The sequence below is a fragment of the Acomys russatus genome, chromosome 1 (genome assembly GCF_903995435.1).
Source record: "Acomys russatus chromosome 1, mAcoRus1.1, whole genome shotgun sequence".
Taxonomy (NCBI): domain Eukaryota; kingdom Metazoa; phylum Chordata; class Mammalia; order Rodentia; family Muridae; genus Acomys; species Acomys russatus.
In genome coordinates, this window is record NC_067137.1 from 110,591,193 (window position 1) to 110,611,848 (window position 20,656).

At 47.9% G+C, this 20,656-nt stretch overlaps 1 protein-coding gene across 2 annotated transcripts in view; it reads left to right on the forward strand.

Moving 5' to 3' along the window:
• Nucleotides 1-20,656, forward strand: part of Slc24a4 (solute carrier family 24 member 4) — a 47,354-nt gene that overhangs the window by 17,104 nt on the left and 9,594 nt on the right. For both annotated transcript variants that reach the window (XM_051150667.1, XM_051150676.1), the window contains exons 9-10: nucleotides 1,104-1,320; nucleotides 15,151-15,317. In XM_051150667.1, the coding sequence (XP_051006624.1) occupies nucleotides 1,104-1,320; nucleotides 15,151-15,317 (384 nt within the window). The remainder of the gene's footprint in view (nucleotides 1-1,103; nucleotides 1,321-15,150; nucleotides 15,318-20,656) is intronic.

Genomic DNA, 20,656 nt, shown 5'->3' on the forward strand with positions numbered 1-20,656 from the left:
AGCTACTTAAAAGATAGTTTTACAGTGAGAGGAGACAGTTTTACCAAGACAGTAATAGAGAGATGGGTTGCAGAGAAAGAGAGAGAGAGAACTCAGGTGAAGATGGAATGATCCAGGAAACGAAAAGAAGCCAAAAGACTAGAACAGAATGCTGAGTTAGTTTGAGGCCAAGCAGAACAATTTAGAGGCTGAGAGAGAAGCCAGATTAAATAAATTATTTGGGAGAAAAGTTTGAGCCAGAACATCTGAGTTGAAGCAGCCAGGCCAGAGCTCAGAAAGAACAAGTGAGGGTGAGCTTATGAAGCAGTAAGCATCAGAGGCTGAAAACATTCTAGGCCTAGGTTAGATTGTACGGAGGTTAGAAACTTCCAGGACTAGGCCCAGGTTAGCAGAAGGAGGCAGTAAGCCTCCCAGACAACAACTAAATTGGGTGAATAAAAGTTCCTTTTTTACAGTTTCTTATAGCCCAGACTGGCCTCAAAGTTACAGGCAGCCAAGAATATTTCTTGAATTTAGGATCCTTCTGTCCTCCTGCCTCTACCTCCAAGTGCAGGGCCTACAGGCATCTGCCACCAAGCCCTGTCCATTCAGTGTAGGGATCAAACCCAGGACTTCATGCCTGCCACACAGATATTCTACCAACTGAGCTGCATCCTCAGCCCTGTTGATTTCACATAGTATGTCTTCTGTCCATACCTGTGTTTAAAAAAAAAAAAAAAAAAATCCCACAGATCAAGCAAGTGAGACCAGCCAGGCTAGAGTGGCCCCAAAGCTGCTTTTGTCATTAGCCATGATAAAGGTGTGGGAGGGAAGGGGGTGGTTTTGGTGGAAGATGCGGGCTTTGGAGAATACACTCAATCAGGTGTGAAATGAGACTCAGAGGGCCAATCCATTGGCCAACAACCTAGGAAGAGATTTGGAGAAAGGCTGACTGAAACTAGATTCCATGCTAGCACATAGCCAGGGTGGTGAATGTACAAAGGACTAACGCCAGCAAGTGTTGCCAAGGATGGAAGGCAACTGACGATTTGGGAAATGGTAAGAAAGAAGACACTGTATGGTTCTGTGTCAGCTTGTTGTCTGTTGGCCTCCTGTCCCCACAGCGTCAGCGGTTGATCAACTCAGCCAACGGTGTTAATAGCAAGCCACTGCAAAATGGGAGGCACCAGAACATGGACAATGGAAATATTCCTGTGGAGAACCCTGAAGACCCGCAGCAGGGGCAGGGGCAGGGGCAGGAGCAGCAGCCGCCGCCACAGCCGCCACCCCCAGAGCCAGAGTCAGTAGAGACAGTCTTCCTGTCACCCTTCTCAATGCCCGGTGAGTCTGGGGCTGCTGGCCTTCTAGCCAGGTTTCTGCGGGTGCCATTGGGACCGTGCCTAGGTCTTCAAGATGGAGGACCTGACCCCTGGAGTGGTGGTGGACTAGTACAGAGGGGCAACCTTAGTCACCAGGATGCCCTCGGGCACTGGATAAGTATACTGTCAGTATTACAAGAGTTGGCTTGATGCAGGTAGCACTGAATGTGGTTGGAGCCTGAAGGCCAGAGAGAAGCCGGCTGGCTCCCGGGAAGCACCAGTAACTCCTAGTGACCACCCTTGAATGCTATGGGAAGCTAGTTTATCTCATAGTAAAACAAAAACAAACAAAAAACGGGCAACCAGCAATACTGTTTCTATAGACACCAGTGGTGGCAGGGAAGCACATATAAACCCTTGAACAGTGGGGTGTTACATGCACCCGTGCATTGATGCAGAGGTCAAAGGGAGGTCAATGGCATCTGCTGTCCTGCTCTACCACTCTCCATCTCATTCCTTTGAGACACTGAACTTGGAGCTGAACTGGTGGTCAGCAAACCCCAGTGATCTGCCTGCCTCCCACAGCACTGGGGATACAAGCTTATACAATTGCAACTTTTTATGTTAGGTACTGGGGAGTTGAACTTAGGTCTTCTGCCTGCATAACAAGCATGTTTAGCTGCTGGGTCATTTCTGCAGCTTTCTATGGGCACTCTGACACTTTTGCCCACGTCTGACCTCACTTCCAGATAGGATAGTCTAAGGTGGTAACTGCTCCTTACACAGTTTCACCGGACACATCTGGATGCACTTTCTCCTGTAAATAAACCAGACCAGACCTCAGGCTGCTGCCGGTCCTTTAAGCATCCTCCTCTCTGGGTCTTTGCTGTACTCACCTGCTCCTCTCTCTCCCATATCCTCCGCTCCAGTCACACTGGCCATCTCACTGCCATCCCTCAAACACACCGTGCACACTCCTGCCTTGGTACCTTCGCACTGCCCTTTGCTGAAATCTACTTGCCTTAGTTATCCGCGTGGCTCTGTAGAGCAAGGCAGCCCCCTTGGAAGGATGACTCACTTTTGTTTCCCTCAAGCCTCAAATGTGGCAGGATTGAGTGAAGCAGGCTCCTAGGACCTGCCCCTCTTCCCTGCATCCAGATCTGGAACACCTCAGGGATGAAGCTGTGGGGTCTCTGGGTGGGTCACTTCATAGGATGAGTCCTCGCTGCCTGCTGGGTGACTAACTACCTTAGGAACCCAGCCTGAGCTATGACCTTCCTCTGTAGTTGGCCCAGCTTCCTTCTTGGCTGCAGGATGTCCTTGGGTGTGGCCTTGACCTAGCCAAGAGCAACGGCTTCCTCAGCTTCCCCTCCGTGCTGGCTTCAAGCTCAGGAACCAGCCTGCTTCCCATATCCAGGGAAAGCTCCTTTTGTGTAGCAGAGGTGTTTACATGGTTGCCCGTGGAAACCATAGTCCCTCTTCCTCCTCCCTGAGAGCAGAGTAGCCATGGAAACAGTGCAAGGTGGTGGCTTGTCCTCTAGGTGTGGACAGTGACCTGGGCCAGAGGAGGTGGAGGGTCACAGGAAATTAGAGGAAGCCAGAGAATCAATCCCACACCCATGGCCTTAGTTATGAGCCTTCTTGGCCTCATTTCAGCATCTTATGACCTGTGGTAGATCTGAGCTGTCCCTTAGGGGTACATGAGGCTGCTGCTGTCCCCACCAAGGCCCCTGAGGAATACCAGGGACAGGGATCTTTGGACAGGGAAAATGCTGTCCCTGGGGCCAACTGCAAAACAATGTGGCCATATGAAGGACTCGAGAGGTCAGTGTCATCCATACCCATACCGATGCTTCTGTGTGGTTTCAAGCAGGTGGTGGGGATGGGGGAGTGGGAGGGCCGGTGGGGGGGGGGGTGGAGAAGGGGAGGATAGTGGGGAGCTCTGGAATCCAGGGTCCTAGATTTGAACTGGAGCTGCCTCACCCCTGCGCTCTGACCCTGGGCAAGCTGCCCACTTCCCTGATCCGCTACTCCTCATGCACACTGTACGGTGCTGGCACTTACATCCTGAATAGCAGTCCACGTGATAACATCATCAGGCCCTGTATCGTCTAATGCACAGCAGGCACATAGTCTGTGCTGTGCCCAGCTTCCCTCCACCCTGATTGATTCACACGCAGTGTTCTAGAAAAGCCACGGGCTCCAGAATTCCTGTGGGCCTGTCGCTGCCACTGCTTTGAAGGTCAAAGAAAGGAAATAGCCCGTGCTAAGTGCCTATGATGTGCCAGGCACTGGGCTGCAGACAGGTTGCAGACAGTTGTTCTCCTAGTCAGTCAACATCTAGGCTCTCTCCTGGCCTCAGGGCTGCAGCTGGGACAAGGCAGGCCATGATCAATGTTCCTTAGGAGCTTCCAGGTTTGCCCGGCAAAGATTGATAGGTGACCATGTGATGTGTCTTCTATTATGTGTGTTCAACCTACATGTAGCCCAGCTAGCTGTTAATGCAACCATCACAAAAAAGTCTACCTGCCTAACACACTAAAACTTTTTTTTAACTGGCTAGCCTTAGTTTAACTTATAAACTGTTCTCAGTTTAACTTACCTGAACTTTATAGATAACAACATTGTGTCACAGTGTCACAAAAATAAAATCGTGTGTGTGTGTTTGTGTGTGTGTGTGTGTGTGTGTGTGTGTGTGTGTGTGTGTGTGTGTGTGTTCTCATAACCCACGGGGTCAAGGTTAGGCAGCCCTGAAATTAATGTTTGACCCAATAAAATTCTACTTTGTCCACTATGGCTTAAGGGAGCCAAAGGGCTGGCTACCTCTGTAGTGCCTACCCCACTTCCCTCACTATAGCTGTCCAGAACAGGAGGCAGGGGCCCTAACTTGACCATCTGAAAGCTTGGGCAGTAATACTCAGCCCCTACCCCCAGAGCTTGGGTCCACCTTGCTTGGCCCTGGTTTTCTTTTCCTACCCTGGCCCCCAGAGGCTAGGGTGTGGCCTCTCAGTGTCCATGGGAGCCTCCTTGTCCCTGCAATAGAACCTTTCTCCCTGACTCCATATTGTATCTACCAGGATGAGACCTTCCTGACCTGTCATCCAGTCAGCCAACATCTGCTGGGACACATGCCAGGTGCCATGCAGAATTCCTCTATCTCTCTGTATTAGTCAGAGTGATGTAACCAGATACCATAAGACTTGGTCCTCTCCTCCCACTGTTCTGGAGGCCTTAAGGCTGCCATCGGGGTAGCAGTGTGGCTGGGCTCTGCTGAGGGACAGCCTCCTGGTTGTCCGCGGCATGCTCAACTGCCTCTGTTAGGTGTGTGCACCCAGAGAGAACATTCAGAATCTCTCTCCCAACACGTGTGTGTGTGTGTGTGTGTGTGTGTGTGTGTGTCCATCCTGTGATCTGTGTGTTGACTAGCAGACACACGCACGTGTCTATGTGTGTACATGTAAAGGGTCTGTGTGTGTACGTGTGAAAGCCAGAAGCCAACCTTGGGCATCTTCCTCAGTCAGTCCCCACCTTATTTCTTGAGATGGGGGTCTCTCACTGATCTGGGAGCCATGAGCCCCAGGATTCTACCTTCTTGGTGCTAGAATTGAAAGCAGCATCACACCTGGCTAGTTATTTACTTATTTAAACGTGGACTCTGGGGTTCGAATTCAAGCCCTCATACTTACCTGCCGAGTACTTTGCCAACTGAATCAGGTCCCTCTCCCGGCATTCCTATGAGCTCATTGGACCTGAATGGCTCCTAAATGTCCTCTCCCCAAATGCAGCCACGTTGGGGTTAGGGCGTCCGCTCTCGGTTGATATAGCAAGGATGCAGTTCAAAACATGACAGGACTTCCTTAATTCAGTGGAGCTTCTGATAATGTACTGGTTGGAAAGAGAAAGGCCTTTACTCTGGTACTGATGAAATCCTCTCTGCAGAACTCCTGGAACTGCCTCCTTTTGGCTGGGACCTGCAGCTCCTGGGAATGGCGCTCACAGCTCAACCCACCGTTCCCTCTGCCCAGGGCCCCAGAGACCCATAGAGCTTTCTGTTGGAAATGCCCTTTTCTTGCTTTGGTCATGGGAGCCACCAGAGGCTCTTCACATTCAGTCTGCAGCCTCTAAGGGTCATGATTGCAAAGGCTGGTCCCTGCCAGTCACTTTCCTGTCAGTTACTCCGTACACTCCTGAGGCATCAGCTCACAGACCAATAAGAACAAATCCTGGCTGAGAACTTTTATTCGTGAATACAACAGCCTTATTGGGATGCAATTCACATCTTTTCATGGCTTCGACAAGTGGCTCTATTAGCCCCACAGTCATTATTAAAGAGTTATCATTCCCCCAAAGAAACCAGATAACCATGGCAGTTTCTCCCTCTCCCCTCCCCAAATGCTGGCAACAGCTCACCCACTTCCTGCCTCTTTAGAGAGGTTTAACCTGCATATTTCATACATATGAAATCATGTAACATGCAGCTTCTTGTTCCAGGCTGCTTCTACCTAGCATAGTGTTTTCAAGGTTTATCTGCGCTATAATGTATACTGTACTTTTTTTCCTTTTAGTGAACATACACACTTGTATAGATATTTAGGTGGTTTCTACTTTTGGGCTATAAGTAGTTTTCATATCATTAATTTACCAACCGCTTAGTATTATTAGTTTGCACTGCTAGGAATCAAACCCAGGCCCTGCGCATGCTAGGCAAGTGATTTACCGCTGCAGCACATCCCCAGCCCTGTAAGTGGTTGCTCAAACCTTGTGCTCTATTAGAAAAGGCTCAGTAAATTTTCCTCATTGAAAGCAGTGGCCCTCTGGTTCTCTGTAATTGGCTACAAACAGTCTCTGAATAATAAGCATCACAGAGTTTTTAGACTAGATCCCTTCCAAATGCGGACCCAAATGGGGATATTCCAAATAGGCTTAGTCAAGGGGAAATCTCCACTAGGCCCACCCAGACATCATGTCAACTTTCTAGGAAAGCCCAAGACCCATCTAAACTGCCAGATCAGAGCAGCTCTGGCCGGGACACCCAGGACTCTGTGTCCCAGAGCCTTGGCCTTTTCTGTGATGTCTGAGGCTGGCAACAGAAGCCACACAACTTCCCTTTGCCCAAAAGAGGTTGTTAAAAAGAAGCTTGCCAGGCTGTGCCCAGTGCTATGGCAAACGCAACACCCCTGTGGCCTACTCCATGCTCACAAACCCAAAGCCACAGAAAGGGGGGGGGGCTGCCCCACTTCACCTCGCTTCTGCTTTTCAGATTGAGGAACCTGCTGGGAAGCCAGATTGAGGATGCTGCTGCTGTTGCTGCTGCTGCCATTTGCTTTCTTTGCAGGCTCTGCAGACATGGGATGGGGGTGGGGAGGTTGCCGTGGGAGATGCTAAGGGCCATTTCAGTACTCCACTGGCTGCGGGTTCAGTCATGAAGAACTTGGAGAAGCCATGAAACACCTTCACTGTTAACCTAGACCTGAGGCGGCAGGAAGAGCTTAGGTAGTGAGGCTGGGGGAGGGGAGGGCTCTAGCTGTGCAGCAAGGGCCTTTCTCACCACCCCTTCCCCAGTGGTCCCTTGGAACCACTAAGCATCCAAGTGTTTGTTCTTGGACTCTGTGGTGGTCCTGCTGAGAGGCTGGTGGGTTCCTATGTCCCTAATGAGGAGTCATCTGAGATTAGGGGAGCCCCACGCAGGTGAATGAACGCCACAGTTGGGACTAGCACCCTGGTCTGCCCGATGTGAGATGGTTACTTCTGGCAGTGCTCCTTTGTTGTCTTCAGTGAAGGTGGTGGAAGCAATGGAAAGGGAGGAGCTGCTGCTAGGACTGTGGCTGATGAGCTCCAGGCCCTCTGCTGTAAGAGCAGGTTGGGGCCAGCAAGCACTTTCAGTCCCTAGGAGTCCCTGGCGCTCATCCACCACTTCACCCATTCTGGGGCCTCCGAACTCAAGGCCCCCAGTGGCAGAGCATGCATTTGGATGCTCGCTTTCCTCAGTGGGTCTGGGGATCCTTGAAGCGGGGTGGGGTGGGGTGGGGTGGGGCATGGTCAGGACTGTCCCACAGATGAGGATGAGGAAGTTCAGAGAGTCTAGCCCAAGGGTCTCTGAGGCCAACCCCAAATAAAGGGACTCTGGCCTCTCCATTGACAGAAGGTACAGAGGAAGGCTATCCTTCCATATGAGAACAGTGGTTTCTGGGAGGACACACAGCTAGGCTCTCAGGAAACCTAATCAGATTCCCTCAATTGCTCATCAGCATGAGAGGAAGACCGGACCCTCAGGAAGAGCTCCTGGGTCTGCGGCCAGGGAGCAATTCTTCCTGGGCCTTTGGTGTCCGCGTCCACCACCCTGCCAGCCTCCCTGTGTGTTGGCCCTGAGCAGAGCCTGCCCCCCCCATCCCCCAACCTCACTGATGCTTCCCCTTCTCCTGAAAACCTCAGCCACAGATCTCTGCCTACTGTCCTCCTCTTTGACTCTCTAAATCCCTTGGGATCAAAACCCAACTGGTCACAACTATAAGCAGTGCTTGAAAAGGAGGCATACAGTAGGCGGAAGATAACGGAGCTAGTGACAACAGTAGCTCTAATTAATGCTTGCTCTGGGTCGAGCCCTGTTCGGTACATCCATGTGCATCATGGGAAAATCTTCTTGCTCTCCCAATTTTCAGCCAAAAACAAACCAAGATGAAAAGAGGATGACTACTCTCCCAAGGTCACATAGCTGTGTGCACAGCAGAGCTATGATTGACACCTAGCACTACCGTTGATTACAAAGGTACTGTGCTGTCAGAAAATAGCCAATTTTTGGAGAAGTCTAAATTCATCAATGTCATACAAGTGTAATGTGTGTGTGTGTGTGTGTGTGTGTGTGTGTGTGTGTGTGTGTGTAAGGACAGGTCAGATCTTCTGGACTAGAGTTACAAGCCATTGTAAACCAGCTGATGTTGGTGCTGAGAACTGAACTTGGGTCCTCTGGAAGGGCAGCACACACTCTTGGCCACTGAGCCATCTCTCCAGCCCAAAGACCAGAGAAACTTTACTGTCCTCCCAACGAAGATTTTTTTTTTTCCTGTTGCATCCAAAGCTATGGAATAAACCGATGCTGTGCTGATCATGACTGTTGGCACCTGCCAGCCTGTGAGTAGCAGAGAGACTCCCACGGGCCTCCAGAATCGTGAGACTCGGGACTAAGCAAGCAAATAGCACAGGGGAGCAGGGAGGCTATCCAAAAACTAGTCCCATCTTCTGTTGCCTAAGATGCTTAAATAAGCCACTGATTTTCACCAAACCTCAGCTTATTGAACTGTGAAACAGAGAGAATAGCCATCTCCGAAAACTGATGTGGAAAGCAGAGTACTTTCAAACACTGCCTATAAAATGTGGGACAACAACAAGACAGCAGTCACTGCTGCCTTTGTGACAGCACGGCTTCCTCCCCTACATCTCCTTCCCTCCCCATGGCTGAGGCCGCCGCCGACCTGGAGAAGAAGGCTCAGTCTGCGGCTTCACGACTTCATTAGCAATTCATCAGCCTCTGTGAGGGTTATGGTTTAACTTTATAAAATGAAGTTTGCCAAGTGGGGTTTATCACAGGAATTCCAGTTTAGATCAACACAGATCAGCCAGTGTCATCAGACCTGATGGCACAGGTCTGTAATTTCAGCTAGCTGGAAGACTGAGGCAGGAAGATCTCAAATTCAAGACATGCCTGGGCTCCAGAGGGAGTTCAAGGCAAGCCTGGGCAACTCAGGAAACCCTATCTCAAAATATAAAGTAGAGTGCTTGCCTGTTGTGCATGAGGCCTTAAGCTACTCTCTCTCTCTCTCTCTCTCTCTCTCTCTCTCTCTCTCTCTCTCTCTCTCTCTCTCTCTCTCTCTCACGCATCCAGTAGAAATGAAAACACACAAACACTTGCATTCGTGGGGCATGGTGGCACATGCCTGTAATCCCAGCACTGAAGGAGGCCGAGACAGGCAGATCTCTATGAGTTCGAGGCCAGCCTGGTCTACAAAATGAGTCTAGGATAGCCAAGGCTACACAGAGAAACCCCATCTCGAAAACAAAAACAAAACCCAAAAAAGCAAATACCTGTATTAAAGCCACACTAGTCATAGTAGCCCCAAAGTAGAAATAACCTGAACATCCATTAAATGAAGGGTGGATAAGCATAATATGGTCTATACAGGACAGGGAGATGCAGATCAGTAATAGAGGGCTTGCCTGCACTTTCCTTCCAGATGCCAGGCATTGGATTCAATCCCCAACCCTGAGAAAAAGACATATTCATATCACTGAATATTATTCATAATAATAAAGTATTAGAATATGCCACATGAACATTGTGCTAAGTGACAGAAGCCAGGCATGAAGGAACACATTTCTACTTCACTTAGCTGAGAAGTGCAGAATAATTCAATGTGGAGATTGAAAACAAGCCTGTAAAAATAAATAAATAAATAAATAAGAAAAAAATAAATAAAAAAGAAAACAGGCCCATGGTTCCCAGAGTTGAGAAGAGGTACAGAATGCTGTTAATAGGTATGGGGGTTTCTATTGGGGATGATGGAGACCATCTATAATGGTATCGTGCTGGAGACAAGGCTACGGAAGTACTAAGACCCACCCAACCAAACACTTTAAATGGGTGGCTTTTGGATGTAGTAATTACATCTCAAGTGTTTCAAATGGAGTTAACCTACAGTATGGTTCTTAAACTATGGTCCAGCCTAAGCAACCACTAGGAACTAGTTAGGAATACAGCTTCTTCTTCAATAAACCACTTCCCCTTTTCCTTCTCCTCCTCCTCCTTCTTTTCTTCTTCTTGTGCATGGATGTTTTGCCTGCATGCATGTCTGTAGCGCTTGCATGCCTAGTGCACGGAGAGGCCAGAAGAAGGTATCAGATCCTCTGAAACTGGATTTACAGGCAGTCGTGAGCCAGCACAAAGATGCTGAGAACAAACCCTGAGTCTCCTGGAAGAGCAGCCAGTGCTCTTAACCACTGAGCTATAGCTCCAGCCCAAATATAGGTATGTTAAGTAACTGCCTGTGGCTCCAGGTATTGCAGGCTGAAGTGGAAGAGCCAGGAGTCGGAGGCCCACCCCAACAACATAGTGGATATACAATTTTTTTTTAATGTAAACTCTCAGACCCTTCATCAGGGCCCTCCAAAGCATCAGTCTTGCAGTATGATCAGATCCTTCCAAGGAGTTCTGAGTTTGGGAAACAGTAGCACTATCTCCACCATGGGCACACTTAGCTCCAGGGCCCAAGAACATCTCTCTACCAGCCAGGGTACAATCCACCCCCCAGGACTGCCAATTAACCACTCCCCTAATTGATGTATCTAATTAGTTAACCATTCAAATTAGTGTGAGGTTTTCATCAGCTGCTACATCTGTTCTTTTCCCTCCGGCATGACGGGCCATCTGTTTTGCTAGAGTTCATTTTAAATACTTTTTGTCACATAATTAAATTGTAATGTTCTACTTTAAGAGAGAAATCAGAGACTTAGGGAAGGAAATAACATCAGCCCCCATCTTCTCCTTGGTGTTGACATACCCATCAGTCTGTGGTGGTGTTTCGCATGGGAAAGGAAGGGACGGGCACCAGGAGGGGCATCCAGGAACACTCATGTGGCTGTCTCGTGGGAGGCAAGAACTCTACCACTGAAGCGTCAGTGTGGGATGTTCCTTGGGATGGATACTTTTCCCATCACCCTGTGGCCTCACAGCCGTTCAAAACCATTTCTTGGTGGTATGTGCCTATGGTCCTCATGCTGGGAAGGTGGAGGCAGGCTCAAAGGCCAACCAGCCTAGAAGAAATGGTACCCAGTTTTCAGTGAGAAACCCTGTCAGAAAAAAAAAAAAAAAAAAAAAAAAAAAAAAAAAAAAAACAAGGTGGGTGATTCCTGAGGAATGATACTCCAGATTAACTCCAAGCCGCCACACACTTGTGCATACACACACACACACACACACACACACACACACACACACTGTGTGTAACCCCATTTCTTGTAAAGGAAATACTGGTTCCCATCCACTAAAGTGATTCTCTAATCCACCAGGATATAACGCCCAACTGTTAAAAAAAAAAAAAAAAAAAACAGCAGTAGAGACAGGGTCCACTAGAGGATTAGAGGATTGTTTCCTAGGAAACCAGTGGTGGGTGGTGATGCTAACTGCCTGGGTGGGGCCAAGATGAGGACAGATGTCAAAACAATATGCAAAGCTCATATCAGCAGAAGGACAAATGCCTGGTGCAGTTTTGTGTCTGTGAAACAGAAATGAGTCCTTGCACAGTTTGCGTCGGTCTACACAGAGGTTGCTGGGTATTTAGGTGGCCAGGGTCATGATTCCCCAAAGTGAATTCTTCTTCTGAGGATGGAGTTTTAGAATGCCTCAGCCTTCCTTGGCAGCCTTAATGGGTTGTCATGTAGTTGAGAAGAGGAGAGCCTGGAATTTGGTTCAAACCATGGGACAGAAACTGTTCTGTCTATGCTAGGCATACAGGGTATGGAGAGGTGTCTATAGAGAGAGAAAGAAGACAGATGTTTCTCCAGTTGCAGCATCTGGATGGGTAACTAGCTGACTTGCTGATCTCAAGCTAACCACATCCTCTTTGCCCCTTGTAAGCAACTTAGGTTGGTTTGTTGTTGTTGTTTTGTTTCTGTAAGTAAACACACTTCAATTATAATTATTTAGGAAATAAAAAAGTGCACATTCACAGCTCTGAAACTGATTAACTCCAACCTGCTCCACATTTTTTAAAACTTGAGATATAATTCATATGCCACAAAATGTACACTCTATGACATATTTTTTCTTCTGTAGTCCCAGAACAGTGTGACCATCATCAATATGTAATTCCAAAATATTTTTATTATAAGACTAAAAGTATCACCAAAAATACCCACTAGTAAAGACTCTCAGTCCCATCTCCTCCCATCCTGGTAACCACTGTTCTCCTTTCTGTATCTGGGTTACCCTCTTCCAGATGTTTCATCTGGATGGAACCTAACACTGTGGCTTTTGTGTCCAGCTTCCCTCTTTGTCATAGTCATTTCAGTGCCCCTCCCTGCTGAGGCATGCCTCAGTGTCTCAGGCCTTCTCCTGGGCTTACATACCACATCTGGCTTACACTTTCCTCCCTGGAATTTTAGCTGGGTTGTTTTCGGTGGGGGCGACTGTGTGAGCATCTGAGTCTTTGTGGCTTTTGTCGTCTTCCTTTCTCCTGGGTGAGAGAGGATCATAGCCTAAGTCGATGAGGCAACTCCATTGAACTCTTTGGGAGAACTGTTGGACTGCTTTCTAAGGAGTCTATATATTTTACATTCACGCCACCAGTATGTGAGAGTCTGTACCTTTCCACATCTTTGCCATACTTATTTTTTTTTTTTGCTATAGTTATAGTTATGCATATGAAATAATTTTAAATTATTTATTTATTTATTTATTATTATGTATACAATGCTCTGCCTGCATGTACACCTGCCGGCCAGAAGAGGGCATCAGATCACACTATAGATGGTTGTGAGCCACCATGTGGTTGCTGGGAATTGAACTCAGGACCTCTGGAAGAACAGTCAGTGCTCTTAACTGCTGAGCCATCTTTCCAGCCCATGAAATAATTTTTAATTGTACTTTCTTAATAACTAAAGAATATCATATTTGTGTGTGTGTGTATCTTTTTTATTTTGTGTGTTGAGCATTTAAAGTTGGCTTAAGCCATTTGTTTTCGTCAAATGATCTATTCACAATCCTTTGCTCTTGTATGTTTACACAGGTTCATATGTGTGTGGGAAGTGTATGTGTGGGGGAAGTCCAGAGGTCAATTTGGGGCATCATTTCTCAGGAGCCACGGACTTTGTTTCTGAGAGAGTGTCTCCAGTTCTGCTAGTCGGTCTAGTCTCCTGCCCCAGGGATCCTCCACAGGTCATTCTTCTGCACTATTTGATCTTCATCATCCCTTCAGCTTCCTTGTCTTGGGAGGAGGGTGAGGTCCTAGGCTGTAAGTGGTCCCCACTTCAACACAGGCATTTACAGTCAGAGATTTCCTTCTGAGCCAGTCTCCACCACATCCTGTGAGTTTTGACGTGTTGTATTTTGTTTTCTGTTTCCTCCAGTGTTTCCTAATTTCCCCTGTGATTTCTTCTTTGACTTGGGACTGATTTCCACGGAGTCTATACATTTTGCTATGTGACATCCACACATTCGCAAACCTTCCCTCTGAGGCTGGCAAGCACACTCTGCCTGAACGTCAGTCCTCCAAAACCCACTGGGTCTTACTTGGCAGCTGCACACTTGGCCTGTTCTAGAGAACTGTCTGTGTGCTCTTCAGAGGAACTGTGTACTTCATTTTTAAAACACGCGAGGGCCAATGAAATGTCATATAAGGCAATGGCTCTTGATGTCAGGCCTGATGGCCTTAGTTCAATCACCCAGAACCATGTGGCAGAAGGAAAGAACGTTAGTTGTCCCACAAGTTGTCCTCTGACCTGCACGTTCCAGCACTGTGACGCCACACCCCCATCCACCCACACAAAACAAATGCATACAGAAATATATATATGTATAATAAAATGTTTTATTTTGTGTTATGTGAATATAGATGTGCATGTGTTGACCAGAGGTTAGAGGACAATTGTTTTATAATTTATTTATTTTTATTCTATGTAAATTGGTGTTTTGCCTACATATATGTCTGTATGAGGGTGTCAGATCCCCTGGAACTTGAGTTATAAACATTTGTGAGCTACCATATAGGTGCTGGGAACTGAACCTGGGTCCTCTGGAAGAGCAGCCAGTGCTCTTATCCGTTAAGCCATCCCTCCAACCCCTAGAGGACAATTTAGAAGTCAATTGTCTGGTAAACTAAGGCTTTTACCCACAGAGCCATCTCACCAGCCCCAACATGTGCCCTTCTTGTGTCTACACACTGATGCATCCCATCAGTTTTGGGGTCTTGAAAGTGAGGTTTTTTTAAAAAATATATTTTTTTAATTTATTCATATTACATCTCAATTGTTATCTCATCCCTTGTATCCTCCTATTCCTCCCTCCCTCCCATTTTCCCCTTAGTCTCCTCCCCTATGACTGTGACTGTATATGCTCATAGGGTATCAAGTCTCTTCTTGGTAGCCTGCTATCCTTCCTCTGAGTACCACCAGGCCTCTCCATCCAGGGAACGTGGTCAAATATGGGGCACCAGAGCTCATGTGAAAGTCAGTCTCCACTCTCCACTCAACTGTGAAGAATGTCCTGTCCATTGGCTAGATCTGGGTAGAGTGTGAATTTTTGCTGTGCCTTCCAGCATCCGCCCCCTCCTTCTATGTGCTGGGCTGCCTGCCTGGCCCTTCCCACACTCCACATCACACCATTCCTACAACAGCCAAGACAACGAGAGCGTTCTTATGAACAGATTGAAGATGCAAAGTGCTTCCGCATCATGCCTGCCACGCTCCCTAGGTCCATGATTGTGTTGTTGTTGTTGTTGTTGTTGTCCTAGTTCAACCCTTATCCTCAGAGAAATGAGTAGAGTTGATGGATTCACTCCAGGTTGTCTGATTCCAGAGTCCAATCCTCACCTCCTCCTCCCAGTTTGCCCGGGCCAGTGTCATCCCTGCTCTTGCTTCACCTTCCTTACCTTGTCAACTGAAGGATTACAGTACACTCAAGTTAGGGAGCCAACAAGTTCTCCTGCTGCTTCCAAGTGACACGGTGGAGGACAATTCGGGGGCTTTGGTTGCTTGGAGTCCCACCAAGCGTAACTTGAAAACAATAAACAGGGGAGTGGACTGGCCACCATGTAACCAATATCTTTCTTTTCTGCTTCTTGTTCTACCCCACATCCCCTTGCAGAGGCAAAAGGTGACAAAGCTAAGTGGGTGTTCACTTGGCCCCTCATCTTCCTCCTGTGTGTCACTATCCCCAACTGCAGCAAGCCCCGCTGGGAGAAGTTCTTCATGGTCACCTTCATCACAGCCACGCTATGGATCGCCGTGTTCTCCTACCTCATGGTGTGGCTGGTAAGTGACAGGAGCCTCTCTCTGCCCAGCATCTTCCAAGCTGCGGTCCCACCTGTGGGCAAGTCACTGGCCTTCCTGACTTCAGCCTCTTTATCAGAGGAAAGCAGTGTGAGCAGAGTGCTGACATGCCCTGATGTGTGCCCCGAGAGTAGAGGCCATGCTTTGTTCCCTCTGAGGTGGGAGCAGGCATTGAGAGGGGAGATATACAAGAGACTGCTCTGGGGCGGGGTGCGCGGACAAAGCAATGGGATGCCAGGGCTGGGACCCTCATTTCTAGGGTCCCCAGAAGAATGTAAAGAAAGGAAATGCTATTAGTGAAAGGTAGCAAGGGCACTGTCAAAAAGCTGTCCCTTTCTGTGTGCCAGGCACACAGGACAGTTTTATAAAAACCCCCCATTTTGGCCTTACAACAGCCCTATGGGATAAATATTTTTTAGCATCCCCATTTTACGGATGGAGAAACTGAGGCATGGAGAACCCATGGGCCTATAAATAGCTGGGGATAATGGTAGAGTCAGAATCCAGTACAGGTTCCCAGCAGGGGGCCAAGGAGCAACAGGATGAGACATGGCTATAGTATGGCTGGGTTTCCATCCACTGTGTAGCTCATCTGTCAGTTGTATGCACTTCGCTAAGTTATTTCCTTTTCCTCCTAACGCGGAGGCCAGCAGCAGGCAAGGGAAACAGGCCTTGGCTGGTGAGGCAGTGGGACTAGGAGAAGTTCCCTGTGGGCACAAGGGCCCCATATCCTTTGCCCTAGATCAGTGGCTCTCGACGTCCCTAATGCTGCGACCCTTTAATACAGTCCCTCGTGTTGTGGTGACCCCCAACCATAAAATTCTTCTCGTTCCTACCTCACAACTGTAATTTTTCTGTTGGCGTGATGCGTAATGTGTCTGAGATGTGCGGGGTATCTGAAATGCCACCCCCAAAAGGGTTGTGGCCCACAGGTTGAGAATTGGTGCCCTAGAGGAAGGATGGGCTGTGGGGAGGCACACAGGGCCTTGTATATGCTAGGCAAGTGCTGCGTCACTGAGCCACACACCCTGCCCTAGAGAACAGATCTCAGTCTAGTCTTGTCTCTTAAGATTATTACAACTGAGCAAGCGACCCATTGACCCAACTCCCAGAGCCAAAGTGAGCCCCTCTGTAAAGCTGGGATGACTGCCACTGCCTCTCCAGCCTGTTGGCCCATTATTAGACACTCTGTTCCCCAGCCAGCCACCATCTCATTTTCCTTCCCCAAGCCCTGTGTGTGGTGAGCCCAGCTGTTAGGATCCTGAATAGCTTGTGGAGTGTTTTATGTTTGGGGGGGCAGGGGACTTGTTTTCCTGTGTTGGTATGGGAAAAGAGCTTGAAATAGTTTCTACCCACACCCCTAGAAAAAGACGTCTCTCAAAGATGATAGCAGCTGTTCTTAAAAGAACCGAACGTCACGTCTTATTTCCCCAAGTAGAATGAAAAGCCAGCCATCTCTACGTTTTAAAGGGAGCGATGATGTTTCTTACTAAATCATATTCCTAAAACATGACAAGCGAGAGAGAGAGAGAGAGAGAGAGAGAGAGAAGAGAAGAGAATTTTGTGACATTTGAGTAGGCATGAGAATTAGGAAGGTCAGATTAAAGAACCTGTGAAATTCTTCTCTCATTACGGAAGCTGTCAGTGCTGTTCAACGGGTTCTAGGTGGCAATGAGATGGGACACTCCCACCTTCAGTTTACAAATCCCATTTTTGTTTAAAAGACCAGAGTCCTAGCTCAGGTTGGACTAGGGTCATGAGAGCCACTGGGCCAGTCTGACCATGGTACGGCTTTGAATGTTAATGACCTAGGTTCTGGGGGGGGGGGGGGGGGAAGTATCTTGAAGATAAGAATGAGTAAAGAAGTAGTGACTCTGGGCTCACCTTGATCTCTAAGATCCGCCTGCTCTGGTGGCCCATGCTTGCTTCCCTTATGTCCTGATGGGGCCCCATGGAGAAGTGAAGCCACCAGCCCATCTCGCCCCTGACTCATCGCCTTTAAGGTTGCCATCTCCAAGACGTTAGGAGGAACTACTTGCAAATGTCAGTGTCAAGTAGAGGGGCCTTCAGGCAGACTGCCTTTCTGCAGTACACTTGGGGAAACTGAGGAACAAAGAGAAGCTCAGAACGTGGCTCTGCTTCCTGTTCAAAGCCTGTGCATCTGGAGGCTTAGAGCACCCAGCGTTGAGTCCAGGGTAGATTAATGCCCATGTGACACCCCTGACTCTGGAGTGTGTGGCCTCCCCACAAATTGTGCCCATCTTCTGTTCCTCCATCCTGCCTCTTCGTAGCCATATGGGTCAGTAGTTTAAAAAGGAGAGGCCGTTCTAGCAACTCCACGTCAGTTCACTTACTACCCTTAAGCTGTTAACGTCACCTATTCAAACTCATCTGTCTCAGCCAGTGGCTTGTGGAGACACCTTTACTCAACAGGTGTGGACATGTTGATGATGGATCAGTTGTTTTTTTATCCCTCCCCCATGTCCCTCCTTCCAGGGCCAGGGCATAGTAGCAGTGCGCCTGTCCTCACTCAAAAGCAGGGGTACCTGCCAGTGTGTTGGACGCTCTCTCAACGTGGGCAGTCTGTTCAAACACATCTGTAGTTCTTACCCCAGGGCTGTTTCTGTAATACGCACACTGGCTAAGCCTGGCACTTGGGAAGCACCTTTAGTCTAGCGCTCTTGGAACCCTGAAAGCTGATTGTTCTCATTTTCTTGCCCCCAGAGAATGCAAACAAATGATTAAACTAGAAGGAAACATTGCACCATGACCATGTGGCACTGGCCAGGTACTCACGTTACACCTCCAGGTTTCTTCCTTGCCGTTGAGCCCATGAGAGAACTAAAGCTTAAGAGAAGTTTGTCCAAAGTCATACAGCACTTGCCTGGACTGGAACCATTAACTAGTATCGCAGTTTCATTTCTGTTGCTGTGGGAAAAAAAAAATACCTGGACAGAAAGCAACCCAAAGGAACATAGGACCACTAGGCACATCACCTGCACACCCAAGAACAGAGATAAAAGTAAATGCATGAGTGCTTACTGATCAGCTCACTTTCTTCACTTTCTACAGTTCAGGACCCAAGCCTAGGGAATGGTGCTGCCCATTGTGGGCTGGGTCTTCCCACACCAATTAACACAAGTAAACAATCCCCCACACACGTGCCCATAAGCCACCCTCATCCCAGGTGATTCTAAGGTTGTCTTGGGCTATAGTGAAAAAAAAAAAATGACCAAAGGAATCTGAGGGGGAAAGGCCTTATTTGACTTAGACTTCCACATTACTATTCATCGTTGAAGGAAGTCAGGGTGAGATTTCAAGTGAGGTAGGAATCTGGAGGCAGGAACTGATGCAGAGGCCATGGAAGGATGCTGCTTACTGGCTTGTTCCTTATGGCTTGCACAGCCTACTTTCTTATGGAACCAGGACCACCAGCCCAGGCATAGCCTTACCCACAATGGGCTGGGCCCTCCCTTATCAATCACTACTTAAGAAAATGCCCTACAGCTGGATCTTATGGAGACATTTTCTCAACTGAGGTTTTGTCCTTTCTGATGACTCTAGCCTATGTCAGGGTGACAATTAAAACCAACCATCACAACTGAGACATGACTGGTTCTGCGGGACGCCACTGTCGATGATCTCTAAAAAAAGAGATAAGCTGCAGCGAAGGGGCAAGCTAGGGTGGTCCAAATGCCTCCAGGGCTTTCTGTCTGGCTGCCCCAACTCTGCAGCCCTAGCCAGTTCTCAAGTGTATCATCTGAAATGGCATTCCCTGGCAGACTGTGTAACTGCATTCAAGATCTTCTTGATCCAGCAGATCTGTATCTTGAAGTGTCTGCTAAGGAGTAAAGAGAAGACAATTCAGAGATTGACATACAGATGCAGGGGAGAGGAGAATTGAAGCATCTGCCTGGGAGTCCACGCTCCGATGCTGAGCAGCAGGTGTCCCTGGGCATCTGTTTTTAGCCTCTCTGCCTCTCACTTGACACAATAGTGCCCTCCTCCCAGGGGCCAGGAAATAAGAGTGTAGGTACAATTACAAAAGTAAGATGCCTTTGTAGAGTGCATGGTATACAGTAAGCCCTTGGTAGAGACCCAACAAGAAGTCATCGAGATATCCATCAGTGAGGGATTACTTAGAATGCACAGGCTGTGCAGAGAAATCTAGGGGTCAGAGTAAACTATGTTTTGACGGCAGTTGTCAGCAGAGAGGTATTTGTGGTACAATATCACATGAAACAAACAGCTACAAAACATAGTGGTAATATGACCCTCCCCCCCTTTTCCTAACACACACCCCCAAAACAAGATCGAGGATGCACAGATGTTCTCAAATGTGGTTTCCAGAGCAACAGCTTCAGGGTATGCAAGTTGTCAGGCCTCATGTTGGGACTCTGGGGTGAGGCCTGGTGGTCTGGTTCTAATGAGCCCCCCAAGGTATGGTCTATGTTCTCAAGTTTGAGAGAAACCTATAGATGTAATGTGTTAATAATGCTTGTCAATGGCTCTTTTTTTTTTTTTTTAATGGTAGTTAACTGTTCTCTTCATTTAATTTTACTAAAACGTTTTGTTTTGTTTTTTTATAAAAAGGTTTTAATGCTGGGCTGGAGTGAGAGCTCAGTGGATAAGAGCACTGGCTGCTCTTCCAGAGGACCTCAGTTCAATTCCCATCACCCACATGGCATCTCACAAACATCTGTAACTCCAGTTCCAGGGGATCTGGTTCCCCTGGCCTCCATGGGTACTACATACACATGGTGCACAGACACACATGCATGCAAACCTCTCAAATAAATAAATAAATAATAAAATGAAAAACAATCTTACGGAAAGTTTTAAAGCAATGAGTAAGCAGATACTACATTATGAAGGGGAGGCATGCAGATTTCCTTGCTGAGGGTGGTGGCGCACGCCTCTAGTCCCAGCAGTGGAGAGGCAGAGACAGGAGAATCTATGAGTTCAAGGCCAGCCTGGTCTACGTAGTTCCAGGCTAGCCAAGACTACACAGTAAGACTCTTGTCTTAATTTTTATTTTCCTTAAGGGCCGAGGCTGTGGTGCCTCCATTGGTGGAGAGTTTAGTTGGCATGCATAAAGCCCTGGCTCCAGTCCCAGCACTGCATAAACCAGGTGTGATGCTGCGTACGTGTAAGCCCAGCATTTAGAGGGTAGATGGAGCAGGAAGACTCCAAGTTCAAGGTTACCCTTAGCTACATAGCAAGTTCAAGGCCAGCCTGGGCCACATGGAACCTACCTCAAAAAGGAAAAAAAATCTTCAAGAATAAACCATATTCCATATTTTCTCTTAATCACAACAATA